Source organism: Crotalus tigris, unplaced genomic scaffold (assembly GCF_016545835.1).
Source record: "Crotalus tigris isolate CLP2741 ecotype Arizona unplaced genomic scaffold, ASM1654583v1 scf7180000017614.5298720, whole genome shotgun sequence".
NCBI lineage: Eukaryota > Metazoa > Chordata > Lepidosauria > Squamata > Viperidae > Crotalus > Crotalus tigris.
The window spans coordinates 67,782-83,324 of NW_024096513.1; the positions used below are offsets into that span (position 1 = coordinate 67,782).

The following is a 15,543-nucleotide window of genomic DNA, read 5'->3' on the forward strand; positions in this document are numbered from 1 at the left end:
AGATACCTTAAATCGAGCACTCTATTCTCTCAATTTCCTGAACCTCACAGGCACTCCACCTTTGTCGGCAGCGCAACGCCACTTTGCCACGCCAGAGTCACCGACAATCAAAAATTTGCGCCCTCCAGTGTATTATCGCGAGTTGCCTGATCCTACTTGGAAAGGTCCGGCTGATCTCATCACCTGGGGGCGAGGCTACGCAGCAATCCAACTGCCTGATCGAGTACTGTGGGTGCCAGGGAAGCAAGTAAGACCCTATCTTTGCAAACCTGCGGGCCCACCCATTGCATCGGAGCCTGATCCTCCCTCACATCATGATGCCTGAATCCACTCCTGACCTCGGAGGGGAACCAGACCCCTGGTCTTTTCCACCACTTCCCGAATATGGACCTCCGGATAGCCCCCCGACCTACCAGGAAAACGGTCGGGGGTCCTCCGAAGACTCCCCTCCTCCCTATAAGGATCCGCCGCGATGTCCCTTCATTCGAGGTGGTCTAACATTTACCGATTTGCTAACTGCGCGAATGTCCTGCTCGCATTTTGTATATCATTTTGTAATATTGACACTGTTTATGATATGTATTTTCTTGGCTATGTGGGTGGCTTTTGCAGAGGGTGACAAGGCTAACAATACCTATCAAGAAAATCGAAACTGGAACCAGACTCCAACTCCTTCGCACAGAGTGCGCAGGGAGGTGGATGCCAGTTGTGACCGATGCATCGTTCAGGTTAAACAAGGTCTGTCAACTGTTCTCACCCTGATTCATTCTAATATTGTACCAACTCCCTGTCCCCAGAAATCTTATTGTATTTTTAACAAAACTCAATATGTGACCTGCACCAAAGGATTGTCATTCACGTGTCATAACCCGGCCCTGCCCACACGGTATAACATCTCCATTTGGGCAGGCATTGGGATTGTCAAGGGACCGCCTCAAGCAGCTCGGTTATGGTACGTGAATCACACAGTGGTCACTAAAGCCGAAAATTGGGCTATAACCTTTGATGTCTGCGGTGCCATGTCGAAAAAATCCTTCCGTGGCTGTGGGCATCGACCTGCTGGTTATAACAACGATCACAAGTACTTGTGCACTAGACACCCACCCCTAGAGCCTTCTCAGTTTCCACAGCCCTGCATCGCTTGGGAGGCCTACCAAAAAACAGTTTGGCGGGCAATTTGTTCGCACACGAATGGGGGCTACAGGGGCTGCTATAATCCCCTTAATGTTAAACAGCGCCTTGTTCGTTCCTTTGTCCGACAACCAAATAGCAACAAAGTAACTATAGAATTAGAAAAAAATCATCCTCCCATGGAAACCTATGGCATAGGCATTGATGGATATGGATTAGACCCATTGACACACATCACCATAAAGGTCCAAAACTTGGAAGATGTTCAAAGAATTGAATGGTCCGTTTATGATCATCTAGCTAAATTAGAGACCAAAGCGTCTCCCCTAATATCGGACAAAGCACGAAACCTTTTCATGGAATTTGCAGAACAAATAGCCTTTACATTGGGTGTAAAAAATTGTTTTGTTTGTGGAGGTACCAACAGGGGGGAACAATGGCCATGGGAGGTTCATGAAGCAGATCCTGAGTATTTGAACAATCAAACAAAATTTGCTAATTTTACCTTTAGAAACCTGGAAGACCCTGTAGTGTGGACTTTAACTACAAATATTGTAGGAACAAATTGCTTTTTCAGGAATGGCTCCATCCCTGTTGGGACACTTCTTTGCCGTGGACAATGGGAAAGGGGCCAGTGGGTCTCCCCCACCAACGAGTCTGCTCCTGTACTATTAAATCATACCTTTTTTAATTATCTCCGCAGGTCCTCTCTCAATTGGACAGCACCGCAAGGCATGTATTGGGTATGCGGTTCCTTTGCATACGAGTACTTGCCTCCAGATTGGTCAGGGGCTTGTGTGTTAGGGTGGATCAAACCTTCCTTTTTCCTCCTTCCCCTGACTGCTAAACAGACCCTGGGTGCCCCGGTGTATGACAATTGGGGTAGAAAAAAGAGGGATGTGCCCTCGGAAGGCTATGCAGGTATACGGGTAGGCAACTGGAAGGACGATGAATGGCCACCCGAAAGAATCATTGCCTACTACGATCCTGCCACTTGGGCTGAGGATGGGTCCTGGGGTTATAGGACCCCCATATATATGCTTAATCGCATTATCCGCTTGCAGGCTGTGCTTGAGTTAGGCAGCCGACGCATTTCAGCCGCTTTAACCATTCTTGCCACTGCTCAGGACAAGCTGCGCACCGCTGTTTACCAAAATCGCTTGGCCTGGGATTATCTTCTTGCTAAGGAGGGAGGAGTGTGTGGAAAATTTAATTTGACCAACTGTTGTTTAGAAATTGATGAAACTGGAAAGGTAGTTGCAGATTTGACCAAAGAACTCCATAAGCTGGTCCATGTGCCTGTACAAAAATGGACTGGGATCGTGGATGAAGGAGGATTTTTGGGCGGGATTTTTAGGAACTGGAAGCAAGCAGCCTTCATGTTTGGTATAATCTTGTTAGGTCTCCTTTTACTTCCCTGCCTGATTCCCCTTCTTCGAAACCTGATACAAAGCACTGTGGAGGGTATGGTGGACAAGAGGACCATACACCTGGTTAGGTACAAGGCACTGCCAACCATGGATGTACCGGACCCTTTAGCCATAACCCTTAGCAGTGAAGAAGATGATTTTTCCTTTAATTAGAAAAAGACAGGGGAGATGTTGGAGTTGTAGCCCCCTCCTCGCCCCCTCCTTGCCCTTTCTTTGCCCTTTCTAGAGGAAACGTCTGCGGCAAAGCTCGCTAGCTCGTAACACAAATGGCAAACCGCATGACAGTTAAACAGGATGTTATGCAGAACTAAGCTCGAGAAGGCACTAACCACAGGGTTTTGTTTTGTGTCGCCAGGTGGGCAATATAGGTCAAACATGACATGTACTCTTGACATGCTCTGAGACTAAGTAATGGGAGTGGTTTTAAGCTTATGGCGCAGCAAGAAATTATATGTATGGCACAAATGTATCACATGTAATCAATGCTTATTTGCATATTGTAATCAATAAAGTAGTTCCCGGACTTCGGTTCGGGGCAGTCCCACCCCAAGAAAGCCTCTGTGTCAGGAGTCTTCTTTAGTGTCAGCTTGTGGGATCTGCCCCACGTATGGGGGGATAGCAAAAGTGGAATCCCCTCACGACCCACAGGTTGAGAACCACTGTGGTGGAAGGATGGAAATGGAATTTTAGGATAATCCTAAATATTCTCCACATTGGAGAAATATGCGCTGTGAATGAAACTCCTTAGAAAATGAGGTTGATGTGTCCTCTCCTCAGTTTTGATTCTGGAGGCAATGTTGTCTCAAACTCCAAATGTCTACGCATCTGGAAGAGGTTTTTTCGGGAATAAAATATGTATAATTGTATATTTTCTTATTTTGGAAGTGTCTAGTCCATCCCCCTGCTCAAACAGCAGACCTTATACCAGTGATGGCAAACCTTTTAGAGACTGAGTGCCGAAACTGCAACCCAAAACCCACTTATGCATCATCGGGTGATGGGTGGATGTGGCCCATTGGCTGGGTGTGGCCCATTGGGTGGGTGTGGCTTTGGGAGTAATGGCAGACTGGGTGGGACTAAAAAGTTCAATCAATCAATTCTAACTTTGCAAGATTTTTTTTCCCATGAGAAATTGAAATTGACTGATTGATTGAACCTTTTTTTTTTTTGCACACAGTAGCGGAGGCCTAAAGCAAAAAGGTTGTATAAAACCCAGCTGAAGGCCTAGGACAGGGGCAATGGTGCACATGCCCACAGATAGGGCTCTAAGTGCCACCTCTGTCACCCGTGCCATGGGTTCGCCACCATTGCCTAATACCATTCCAGACAAATGGTTGTACAGTCTCTTCTTTAAAAAGTATGAGGAGTGGGGAGAGATAACAGAGTTGGAAGGGACCTTGTAAATCTTCTAGTCCAACCCCCCGTTCAAGAAGGAGACCGTATTCCATTTCACACAAAGGGTTGTCCAATCACTTCTTTAAAACCTCCAGTGTTGGAATATCCACAACCTCTGGAGGCAAGTTGTTCCATTGATTAATTGAAAAACACAAATGGAAGTTCCCTGAAATGTATTAGCAAACTGTCCCTTTCTCCTAACTCACAGAGGGAAAAAAATGGGTCTGAACCATTTTCTTAGGATTCGAATGTTAATTACAAAATGCACCTAGAAGTGATGCTCACATAAATGTATTAGTCAATGCCCTGAGGAGCTCTTTTATTCCAATAAATATCTAAATCAGGACACAATTTCCCCTTTAAAGGAGCCACATAGTTTCCCTTTTCAGACAAATTCCACCAACATAAACCGTGGGCAATTTCCTGCATTTTCCCCTGTCAATTCCCTCCATTCATTAGAGTGAGCAAAAATGTGGCTAAACCTTGCGTCCTTGCTAGTAGTCCTCAAAGGTAATTATTTTCACTATGTAAAATTTATTTCCATGTTCTGCTCTTGTATGCAGGAGATCTCATTAAAAAATATTTTTAGGAGTCCAGTCTCAAGTCCAGTTTTTGGAGTCTGGAGGGGATGTGAGAAGGCCTGGAGGGTCCCTCCATCTCTCCTGCCAAGGATCTAGATCAGTGGTTCTCAACCTTTTTAATGGTGTGACCCCCAACCGGTCGTAAGTAAAGGACTACTCAACTGGTCGTAAGTCGAGGACTACTCAACTGGTGCAGCACGTTTGGAGAACGGGGCTTTTGGCGGGCTCAGCAGGGCAGAGACTGCCTGGACAATTCCTATTGGCTTTTGAAAGCCAATAGAATTAGACTCTATTCAAGAGAGTCTATTCTATTGGCTTTCAAAAGCCAATAGAATAAAAGGGAGTAGCACAGCTAAGGAAAAGGGGAAAAAATGGTGGACTGTATTGTTTGGCGACCCCCGTGAAATAGTCGTTCGACCCCAAATGGGGTCCCGACCCACAGGTTGAGAACCACTGATCTAGATTCACCTTCAGCAACCATAACAAGCACTGGTTGAGACAAGCTCCAGGAAAAGGACTGGAATGGGTTGCAGGCACGAGTACATCTTGCATTTACTAATCAGCCAAAGTGAAGGGATGCTTCGCCATCTCCAGGGAAAATTCCAAAATCCAGCTGTATCTGCAAATGAGCAGCCTCAAATCAGAGGACACCACAGTCTACTACTGTATGAGAGACACAGTGAGAGGAAGTGAATCTGAAGCCAAAGAAGAATCTTCCTATCTTCAGAGCAGTTCTTCAACTTGACAGAGCCACAGACCATGGATTAGTCAATGAGGATTGATCGATGTCTAGTGAGAACTTCAGGGGAGGTAAGGTACCCACCGGGCCCCACGCACACCAGCAATCCTCCCTGCGCCCGCCGGCCTCCCACCTCCCACCCCTGGCCCTTTTACTTACATTTTTAGTAGTTGCTCAGCAGGGAGGGGTGGAAACTTCCAGACAGCTCACCTTCGCTGCAGACAACTTGCAGCACCGTTTGCAGACTGGGACTTTTGGCAGGCTCAGCAGGGCAGAGATAGCCCAGACAATTCCTATTGGCTTTTGAAAGCCAATAGAATTAGACTCTATTCAAGAGAGTCTATTCTATTGGCTTTCAAAGGCCAATAGAATAAAAGGGAGTAGCACAGCTAAGGAAAAAGGGGAAAAAATGGTGTGCGTTGTTTGACGACCCCCGTGAAATGGTCGTTCGACCCCAAATGAGGTCGCGACCCACAAGTTGAGAACCACTGATTTAAAAAGTTAAAACATTGTGGAGACGAATTCATACACCAACCCAGAAAATTTTAAAGTTTCCTTTAATGGATCACAAAAGAATTTAATTTCTCAAGGCAGCAAAATCCTTGCTGGGAAGCCCTATCTGGCTTTATGACAGATAACCTAGAGCAAGCAAAATATTTTGAATAATACAAAGAGAATTATTTATCATTCTGTTTCAAATAAGAGGGTGTTTTTGGTCACAATAAGACCTAAGTTTGATTTTCTGAGTTGAGTGGCCCAACTATTCTAGTGACACAATGTTCCTTGAAGTTTATCTGCCATTTATTTTCCATAAAACAAAGAAAGGGTAATGAGGCTGTCTTGTAAGAAAGTTTGATGCGCTAGCCTTTTTATATGTTCTCTAATAGGTAAATTAGTTTCATTTCTATTGCCTTCAATCATTTAGAGAAGGGCTGGATTTTTTCAGTCTTTTCTGTTAGTTAATATGCAGCAAACTGGCCCCTTTTCCTATAAACTCACACAAAAAATGGTCCAAATCCTTTTCTTAGGACTGGAATGTTAATTATAAAACGCACATGGAAGCGATATTTACAGAAGTGTGCTTCTCAATGCGCTGAGGGGCTCTTTTATCCCAACAGATATGTAAATCGAGGCACAATTTCCCCTTTAAAGGAGCCCCATGGTTTCCCTTTACAGACAACACCCAGAATTATAAACCTTGTAATATTTCCCGAATCTTCTTCAATCGCTTCCCTCCATTTATTAGAGCAATCAAAAATGTTACTAAACCTTGTGTCCTTACTAGTAGTCCTCAAAGGTAATGATTTCCACTATATGTTTTATTTCCAAATTCTGCTCTTTGATGCAGGAGATCTCATTAAAAATATATTCCTTTTAGGAGTCCAGTCTCAAGTGCAGCTGGTGGAGTCTGGAGGAGATGTGCGAAGACCTGGAGGGTCCCTCCATCTCTCCTGCCAAGCCTCAGGATTCACCTTCAGCAACTATTGGATGGGCTGGGTGAGACAGGCTCCAGGGAAAGGACTGGTATGGGTTGCAAGCATGGATACATCTAGCACTTACTACTCAGACAAAGTGAAGGGTTGCTTCACCATCTCCAGGGATGATGCCCAAAGCCAGCTGTATCTGCAGATGAACAGCCTCAAAGCTGAAGACATGGCCATCTATTACTGTACGAGAGACACAGTGAGAGGAAGTGAATCTGAAGCCAAACAAGAACCTTCCTTTCTTCAGAGCAGTTCTTCAACTTGACTGAGTCCCAGATCCTGGATTAGTCAATGAAGATTGATTGATTTCTAATGAGAACTTCAGGATGTTTTATTCTGGGTTTCAAAAAGTGAATTGTAAAAAAACAAAAGAAAAAACAAACAAACAAAAAAAATCCAAGTACCCTGTCCCTATTTGCAAGGTGATTTGGTTTCATTTGAATGGAATATAGTCTTTTAGTATCATGGTGGAAGGATGGAAATGGAACTTTAGGATAATCCAAAATATTCAAACGGCCAAACACACATAGGAGAAATATGCGCTCTGAATGAAACTCCTTGGAAAATGAGGTTGATGTGTCCTCTCCTCAGTTTTGATTCTGGAGGCACTGTTGTTTCAAACTCCAACTCTTTTTATAGGGCTGAGATTTCAGTTGAAAAACACAAATGGAAGTTCACTGAAATGTATTTGCAAACTGTCCCTTTCTCCTAACTCACAGTGGGGAAAAAAATGGGTCTGAACCATTTTCTTAGGATTGGAATGTGAATTACAAAATGCACATAGAAGTGATGCTCACACAAATGTATTAGTCAATGCCCTGAGGGGCTCTTTTATCCCAACAGATATGTAAATCAGGACACAATTTCCCCTTTAAAGGAGCCCCATAGTTTCCCCTTTCAGACAAATTCCACCAAGATAAACCTTGGGCAATTTCCTGCATTTTCCCCTGATAATTCCCTCCATTCATTAGAGTGAGCAAAAATGTGGCTAAACCTTGCGTCCATGCTAGTAGTCCTCAAAGGTAATTATTTTCACTATGTAAAATTTATTTCCATGTTCTGCTCTTGTATGCAGGAGATCTCATTCAGAAAAAAAAAATAGGAGTCCAGTTTTAAATCCAGTTTTTGGAGTCTGGAGGGGATTTGAGAAGGCCTGAAGGGTCTCTCCATCTCTCCTGCCAAGGATCTAGATTCACCTTCAGCAACTATGACAAGCACTGGGTGAGATAAGCTCCAGGAACAGGACTGGAATTGGTTGCAAGCACGAGTACATCTAGCATTTACTACTCAGACAAAGTGAAGGGATGCTTCGCCATCTCCAGGGAAAATTCCAAAATCCAGCTGTATCTACAAATGAACAGCCTCAAACCAGAGGATACAACAGTCTACTACTGTATGAGAGACACAGTGAGAGGAAGTGAATCTGAAGCCAAAGAAGAATCTTCCTTTCTTCAGAGCAGTTCTTCAACTTGACAGAGCCACAGACCATGGATTAGTCAATGAGGATTGACCGATGTCTAGTGAGAACTTCAGGATGTTTTCTTCTTGGGTATCAGACAGTTTTCTGCAAGAAAATGTAAGATGATGAAAGTGGCTTGAAAGTGGCTGATCTATCTTCAGGAAAAAAAATGGAATGGAATATTGACCTTTAGAATCACGGTAGAAGTCTGGAAATGAAACTTCAGAGTAACCTTCTACACATCCAAACTGCAATTCATGTATTGAAGAAACATCTGGACCCAAAGAATCTCCTTGGAGAATTAAGAACAAGCTTCGCCTCCAAAATTTTGACATTGGGGGGAAATGTTGCTACATGAAATCCCATTTAATATGCACCAGGTGGCAGTGGGGAAGGGAATAAAACAAATGTCATTATATAGTGTCTCATTTTGGAGGCCAGATACCTTTTTTATTTGATTTCTGTATATAAAAGTTCTCAAGAAGATTTTACAACACAGAAGACTTCAATATGAAACTGAGAAATGTTATTAAAAATGGAATTTGGGTTTTTGATGACAGAGAAACCTATCTAGGTATTTCAAATCTTTTCTGGAAATGGAAATCACATGAAAGGATTATATTATCACACTCAGTGAACATATAAAACACTTAAAACAATATAGATACTAATATATACACCAAACAAGAAGATTTCAAAATTTTCCTCAATGGAACTCAAAAATACTTGCATCACTTTGAGAAGTGTTGAAATTTTGCAAGACTGTTTTATTGAATATTCAGTAAACTCATAAGAAAAACAACGAGTCCCTACTTTTTTTCTTAGGGTTTGATTATTAATTGAAAAATGCACATGGAAAGTATGTTCACCAAAATGTGTTAGTCAATGTCATATGAAGCTCTTTTATCCCAACAGATATGTAAATCAAGACACAATTTCTCCTTCAAAGGAGCCCCATAGTTTCCCTTTTCAGACAACTCCCATCAACATAAACCTTGTGCTAGTTGCCAAATCCTTTGAGTGAGCAAAAATGTGGCTAAACATTGTGTCCTTATTAGTAATCCTCAAAGGTAATTGTTTTCCCTACGTAGAGTTTATTACCATGTTCTATTCCTCTATGCAGGAGATCTCATTAAAAAAAAAAACTTTCTTTTTAGGAGTCCAGTCTCAAGTCCAGTTGGTGGAGTCTGGAGGAGATCTGCAAAGACCTGGAGGGTCCCTCCGTCTCTCCTGCCAAGCCTCTGGATTCCCTTTCAGCAGCTTTAGCATGAGCTGGGGGAGACAGTTTCCAGAGAAAGGACTGGAATGGGTTGCACACATGGGTTCATCTATCACTTACTACTCAGACAAAGTGAAGGGACGCTTCACCATCTCCAGGGATGATGCCAAAAGCCAGCTGTATCTGCAAATGAGCAGCCTCACAGCTGAAGACACAGCCGTATATTACTGTGCAAGAGGCACAGTGAGAGGAAGTGAATCTGAAGCCAAACAAGAACCTTCCTTTCTTCAGAGCAGTTCTTCAACTTGACTGAGTCCCAGATCCTGGATTAGTCAATGAAGATTGATTGATTTCCAATGAGAACTTCACGATGTTTTATTCTGGGTTTCAAAAAGTGTGTTGTAAGAAAACAAAAGAAAACAAAACAAAAAATCCAAGTACCCTGTCCCTATTTACAAGATGATTTGGCTTCATTGGAAGGGAATGTAGTCTTTTAGTATCATGGTGAAAGGATGGAAATGGAACTTTAGGATAATCCTATATAAAAATCAAGACAGCATACTAAAAAGCAGAGACATCACTCTGCCAACAAAAGTGTGTATAGTCCGGGCCATGGTTTTCCCGGTTGCAATGTATGGCTGTGAAAGTTGGACCATAAGAAAGACTGAGCACCAAAGAATTGAGGCCTTTGAACTATGGTGCTGGAGAAGACTCCTGCGAGTCCCTTGGACTGCAAGGCATTCAAACTGGTCAGTCCTAGAAGATATCAACTCTGACTGCTCTTTAGAAGGCCAGATGCTGAAGTAGAAACTTAAATATTTTGGCCACCTAATGAGAAGGAAGGACTCACTGGAGAAGGGCCTAATGCTGGGAAAGATTGAGGGCAATAGAAGAAGGGGACAACAGAGAATGAGATGGCTGGATCGAGTCACTGAAGCAGTAGGTGTGAAAAATGAACTCCAGAAGATGGTAGAGGACAGGAAGACCTGGAGGAACGTTGTCCATGGGACCACGATGGGTCAGACACGACTTAGCAATTAACAACAACAACAAAATATTCAAACTGCCAAACACACATTGGGGAAATATGCGCTCTGAATGAAACTCCTTAGAAAATGAGGTTGATGTGTCCTTTCACCAGTTTTAATTCTGGAGGCAATATTGTCTCAAAATCCAAACTGTCTACACATCTGGAAGAGGTATTTTCGGGAATAAAATATGTATAATTGTATATTTTCTTATTTTGGAATTGTCTAGTCCATCCCTCTGCTCAAGCAGCAGACCTTATACCAGTGATGGCGAACCTTTTAGAAATTGAGTGCCCAAACTGTAACCCAAAACCCACTTATGCATCTTTGGGTGCTGGGTGGGTGTTGCCCATTGGCTGGGTGTGGCCCATTGGCTGGGCGTGGCCCATTGGGTGGGTGTGGCTGTGGTAGTAATGGCAGACTGGGTGGGACTAAAAGCTTCAATCAATCAATTCTAACTTTGCAAGATTTTTTTTTTCTCATGAGAAGTTGAAATTGACTGATTGATTGAACCTTTTTTTTATTTTTGCACACAGCGGCGGAGGCCTAAAGCAAAAAGGTTTTATAAAACCCAGCTGAAGGCCTAGGACAGGGATGACAGTGCACAGGCACACAGAAAGGGCTCTAAGTGTTGCCTCTGTCACCTGTGCCATAGGTTCGCCACCACTGCGTTATACCATTCCAGACAAATGATTGTACAGTCTGTTCTTAGAAAAGGAGGAGGGGGGGAGGGGGAGGATGAGGAGGATAAAAGAGTTGGAAGGGACCTTGTAAATCTTGTACTCCAACCCCCCATTCAAGGAGGAGACCGTATTCCATTTCATACAAAGGTTGTCAAATCACTTCGTAAAAATCTCCAGCATTGGAACATCCACAACCTCTGGAGGCAAGTTGTTCCATTGATTAATTGTTCTCGCTGTCAGGAAATTTCTCCTTACACTCACCAAAAAGCTGAGAATGTTAATAAAATAATGTATCATTGATGATTGGCACCAGAAAAAAATGTCTGCATATTTTAAATCTTTGCTGGAAATGAACCATTTTCTTAGGATTGGAATGTTAATTACAAAATGCACATAGAAGTGATGCTCACACAAATGTATTAGTCAATGCCCTGAGGGGCTCTTTTATCCCAACAGATATGTAAATCAAGACACCATTTCCCCTTTAAAGGAGCCCCATAGTTTTCCTTTTCAGACAACTCCCACCAACATAAACCTTGTGCTATTTCCAGAATCCTCTCTTGACAATTCCCTCCACTCATTAGAGTGAGCAAAATGTGGCAAAACATTCTCTTCATACTACTAGTCCTCAAAGGTAATTATTTCCCCCATATAGTTCCATGCTCTTCTCCTGTACGCAGGTGATCTCATTTAAAAATAATAATAATCTTTTCTTCTTAGGAGTGCAGTCTCAAGGACAGTTGGTGGAATCTGGAGGGGATGTGAGAAGACCTGGAGAGTCCCTCCATCTCTCCTGCCAAGGTTCTGGATACAACTTTGGTGGCTACAGCATGAGCTGGGTGAGGCAGCCTCCAGGGAAAGGACTGGAATGGGTTGCACACATCTATCATGATTCTAGTGGAAAGTTCTACTCAGACAAAGTGAAGGGCTGCTTCACCATCTCCAGAGACAATGCCAAAAGCCAGCTGTATCTGCAAATGAACAGCCTCAAAGCTGAAGACACGGCAGTCTATTACTGTGCGAGAGACACAGTGAGAGGAAGTGAATCTGAAGCCAGACAAGAACCTTCCTTTCTTCAGAGCAGCTCTTCAAGTTGACTGGATTAGTCAATGAGGATTGATCTTTGTCTAGAGAGAACTTCAGAATATTTTATTCTGGGTATCAGAGAGTTTGCTGTAAGAAAATATAGGATGATGAAAATGGCTTAAAAATTCCCATTTCATCTTCCCTGTTTACAAGGTGATCTATCTTGAGGGAAAAAAATACAAGGAATTTAATATTGTCCTTTAATATCACAGCAGAAGTCTGGGAATTAGTGTCATGGTGAACCTCCTAAATATCCAAACTGCCATTCACATAAAGAGGAAACACCTGCACTAAAAAAAAAAAAAAATCCTTGGAGAATTAGGAATATGCTTCCCCTCCTCATTTTTGACACTGGGGGGCAATGTTGCTACATGAAATCCCATTGTGTGTGCAGGGGTGAGCTAAGGTGTAAAAAAACCTGTAATTAGATATTTTGGAGGCCAGTTACTTTTTTATTTTATTTCTGTAATAATTCTCTGAAAATATCTCAAGAAAATTTCATGTCTCAGGATGGTACAGTGTGCACTGCGAAGCTGAGAATTTTCATCAAATAATATATTGTTGGTTTTGTCACCAGAGAAACTGTTTAAACATTTCAAACCCTTGCTGAAAATGAAAACAAAATGAAATGGATTATATTATCACATTCATTGAACATTTAAACAGTTAAAACATTATGGAGGTGAATACATACACCAACCCAGAAAATTTTACAGTTTCTCTTAATGGATCTCAAAATAATTTAATTTCTCAAGGCACTAAAATCCTAGCTGGGAAGCCCTATCTGGCTTTATGACAGAAAACCTAGAGCAAACAAAATGTTTTGGATAATACGAAGATAATTATTTATCATTTTGTTTCAAATAAGAGGGTGTATTTGGTCACAATGTGACTTAAATTTGATTTGGTGAGTTGAGTGGCCCAACTATTCTAATAACACAATGTTCCTTGAAATTTAGCTGCCATTTATTTTTCATAAAACAAAGGGAAGGTAAGGAGGCTGTCTTGTAGTCTGATGTGCTAGCCTTTTTATATGTTCTCTAATAAGTAAATTAGTTTCACCTCTATTACCTTGAATCATTTTGAGAAGGGCTGAAATTTTTCTTTTCCTTTATGTTCGTTAATGTGCAGCAATCCTATTAACTCACCCCCCCCCAAAAAAAATGTTCCCAACCATTTTCTTAGGACTGGAATGTTAATTACAAAACACACAAGGAAATGATATTTACAGAAGTGTGCTTGTCAATGCGCTGAGGGCCTCTTTTATCCCAACAGATATGTAAATCGAGGAACAATTTCCCCTTTAAAGGAGTCCCATGGTTTCCCTTTTAATACAACACCCAGAAGCATAAACCTTGTAATATTTCCCAAATCTTCTTCAATCGCTTCCCTCCATTCATTAGAGTAATCAAAAATGTTACTAAACCTTGTGTCCTTACTAGTAGTCCTCAAAGGTAATGATTTCCACTATATGATTTATTTCTAAATTCTGTTCTTAGATGCAGGAGATCTCATTAAAAAATATTCCTTTTAGGAGTCCAGTCTCAAGTGCAGTTGGTGGAGTCTGGAGGAGATGTGCGAAGACCTGGAGAATCCCTCCGTCTCTCCTGCCAAGGATCTGGATTCACCTTCAGTGGCTATTGGATGGGCTGGGTGAGACAGGCTCCAGGGAAAGGACTGGAATGGGTTGCAAGCATGGCTACATCTAGCACTTACTACTCAGACAAAGTGAAGGGCCGCTTCACCATCTCCAGAGACGATGCCAAAAGCCAGCTGTATCTGCAAATGAGCAGCCTCAAAGCTGAAGACAAGGCTGTCTATTACTGTGCGAGAGGCACAGTGAGAGGAAGTGAATCTCAAGCCAGGCAAGAACCTTCCTTTCTTCAGAGCAGCTCTTCAATTTGACTAGATTAGTCAATGAGGATTGATCTCTGGCTAGAGAGAACTTCAGAGATAGCTACCCATTAGCACCATTAGCTACCCATTAACACCCAAAGGAAACACTTGAGACATCAGAATTAGTCCAAACCCTGTAATAAGTGGGGAATCTCCTTTGGAAAAAGAAATTTTACAATTAAATATTACAAAGGAAACCCAGACCAATAAATCTGCCAACACAGATGTAGATGCACCCAGGAAGGATGGGGTACACCTCAGGAAAAGAACCATTTAAGGGATAAGCCAAACCAAATTTTAAAATTCAAAGAAAAGTTTTTTTTTTTTTCCCTGTCTCTCATTCTTCCTTCCCCGCCCTGAACAATTCTGGGCAAACTGCAAACTAAAAGAAACAGGTGTCTTAGAAAACAATTAAACCCATCAACCTCACTAGGTAGAACTTTTGTAACACTAACAAGAAAGATATAAACCATACAGAGAAACACATTTACATGAACAAAGAAATACTCATACATACATACATACATACATACATACATACATACATACATATACACACATTGGTGGATTGTTGGTTTTGGTCTCCAGAGAAACTGTCTAGGTATTTCAAATCTTTGTTGGAAATAAAAACAAAATGAAGGGATTATATTATCATATTCAGTTAACATATTAAACAGTTTTGGAGGCCAGGTATTTTTATTATTATTATTTCCTTAATAAATCATTAAAACATTCTGAAGAAAATTGTAAGGTTACTCAGTGTGAAACTGAGAAATTTCATAAAAAGATAGATTTTGCCTTTAAAGTCACCAGAAAAACTTATCTAGTTATTTCAAATCTTTGCCTGGAAATGGAAACAAAGTGAAAGGATCACATTATCATATTCACTGAACATATAAAACAGTTAAAAAAATACAGATATTAATACATACAACAATCTAGAAGATTTTAAAGTTTCTTTCAATGGATCTGAAAAGAATTTAATTTCTCAAGACACCAAAATCCTTACTGGAAAGCCCCATCTGATTTTGTGACAGATAATCTAAAGCAAAGAAAATGCATATATTTTGGATAATACAAAGATAATTATTTATCATTCTTTTTCAAATAATGGGTCACAATATGATTTAAGTTTGACTTTGTGAGTTGAGCTAACTAGTCTAGCTGAAACAGCATTCCTTGCAGTTGAGCTGCCATTTAATGTATTTGGGATTTTTCCATAAAATAAACAAATAAGAGAGTTCATATGGTGTATTTTTCAGGCTTTTCTTTTATTTAATACACAATAAATTTGCCCTTCCACCTATTAATTCACAGAAAAATAAATGGCTCCCAATCCTTTTCTTAGGCGTGCAATGTTAATTACAAAATGCACATGCAAGTGATGTTCACAGAAGTGTGTTTGTCAAGGG

The 15,543-nt window shown here is 41.5% G+C and overlaps 2 protein-coding genes and 2 gene segments (V, D, J or C); all 4 read left to right on the forward strand.

The window, feature by feature from the left end:
* Positions 1–524: 524 nt before the first annotated feature.
* LOC120300361 (endogenous retrovirus group 3 member 1 Env polyprotein-like) lies at positions 525–2,714 on the forward strand. The gene has a single exon (XM_039326286.1). It carries the CDS (start codon positions 525–527, stop codon positions 2,712–2,714), a length of 2,190 nt encoding a protein of 729 aa, XP_039182220.1.
* Positions 2,715–5,272: 2,558 nt separating this feature from the next.
* On the forward strand, positions 5,273–7,876 carry LOC120300365. The segment is given in 3 exon segments: positions 5,273–5,347; positions 6,655–6,981; positions 7,836–7,876. Coding segments are annotated over 3 exon segments (393 nt in total).
* A 1,320-nt stretch (positions 7,877–9,196) lies between these two features.
* LOC120300845 lies at positions 9,197–9,752 on the forward strand. The segment is given in 2 exon segments: positions 9,197–9,289; positions 9,377–9,752. Coding segments are annotated over 2 exon segments (411 nt in total).
* A 1,908-nt stretch (positions 9,753–11,660) lies between these two features.
* LOC120300372 lies at positions 11,661–14,140 on the forward strand. The gene is made up of 4 exons (XM_039326311.1): positions 11,661–11,783; positions 11,870–12,180; positions 13,647–13,689; positions 13,770–14,140. Exons 1-4 carry the CDS (start codon positions 11,744–11,746, stop codon positions 14,138–14,140), a joined length of 765 nt encoding a protein of 254 aa, XP_039182245.1. The 5' UTR covers positions 11,661–11,743.
* The last annotated feature ends 1,403 nt before the right edge of the window (positions 14,141–15,543 follow it).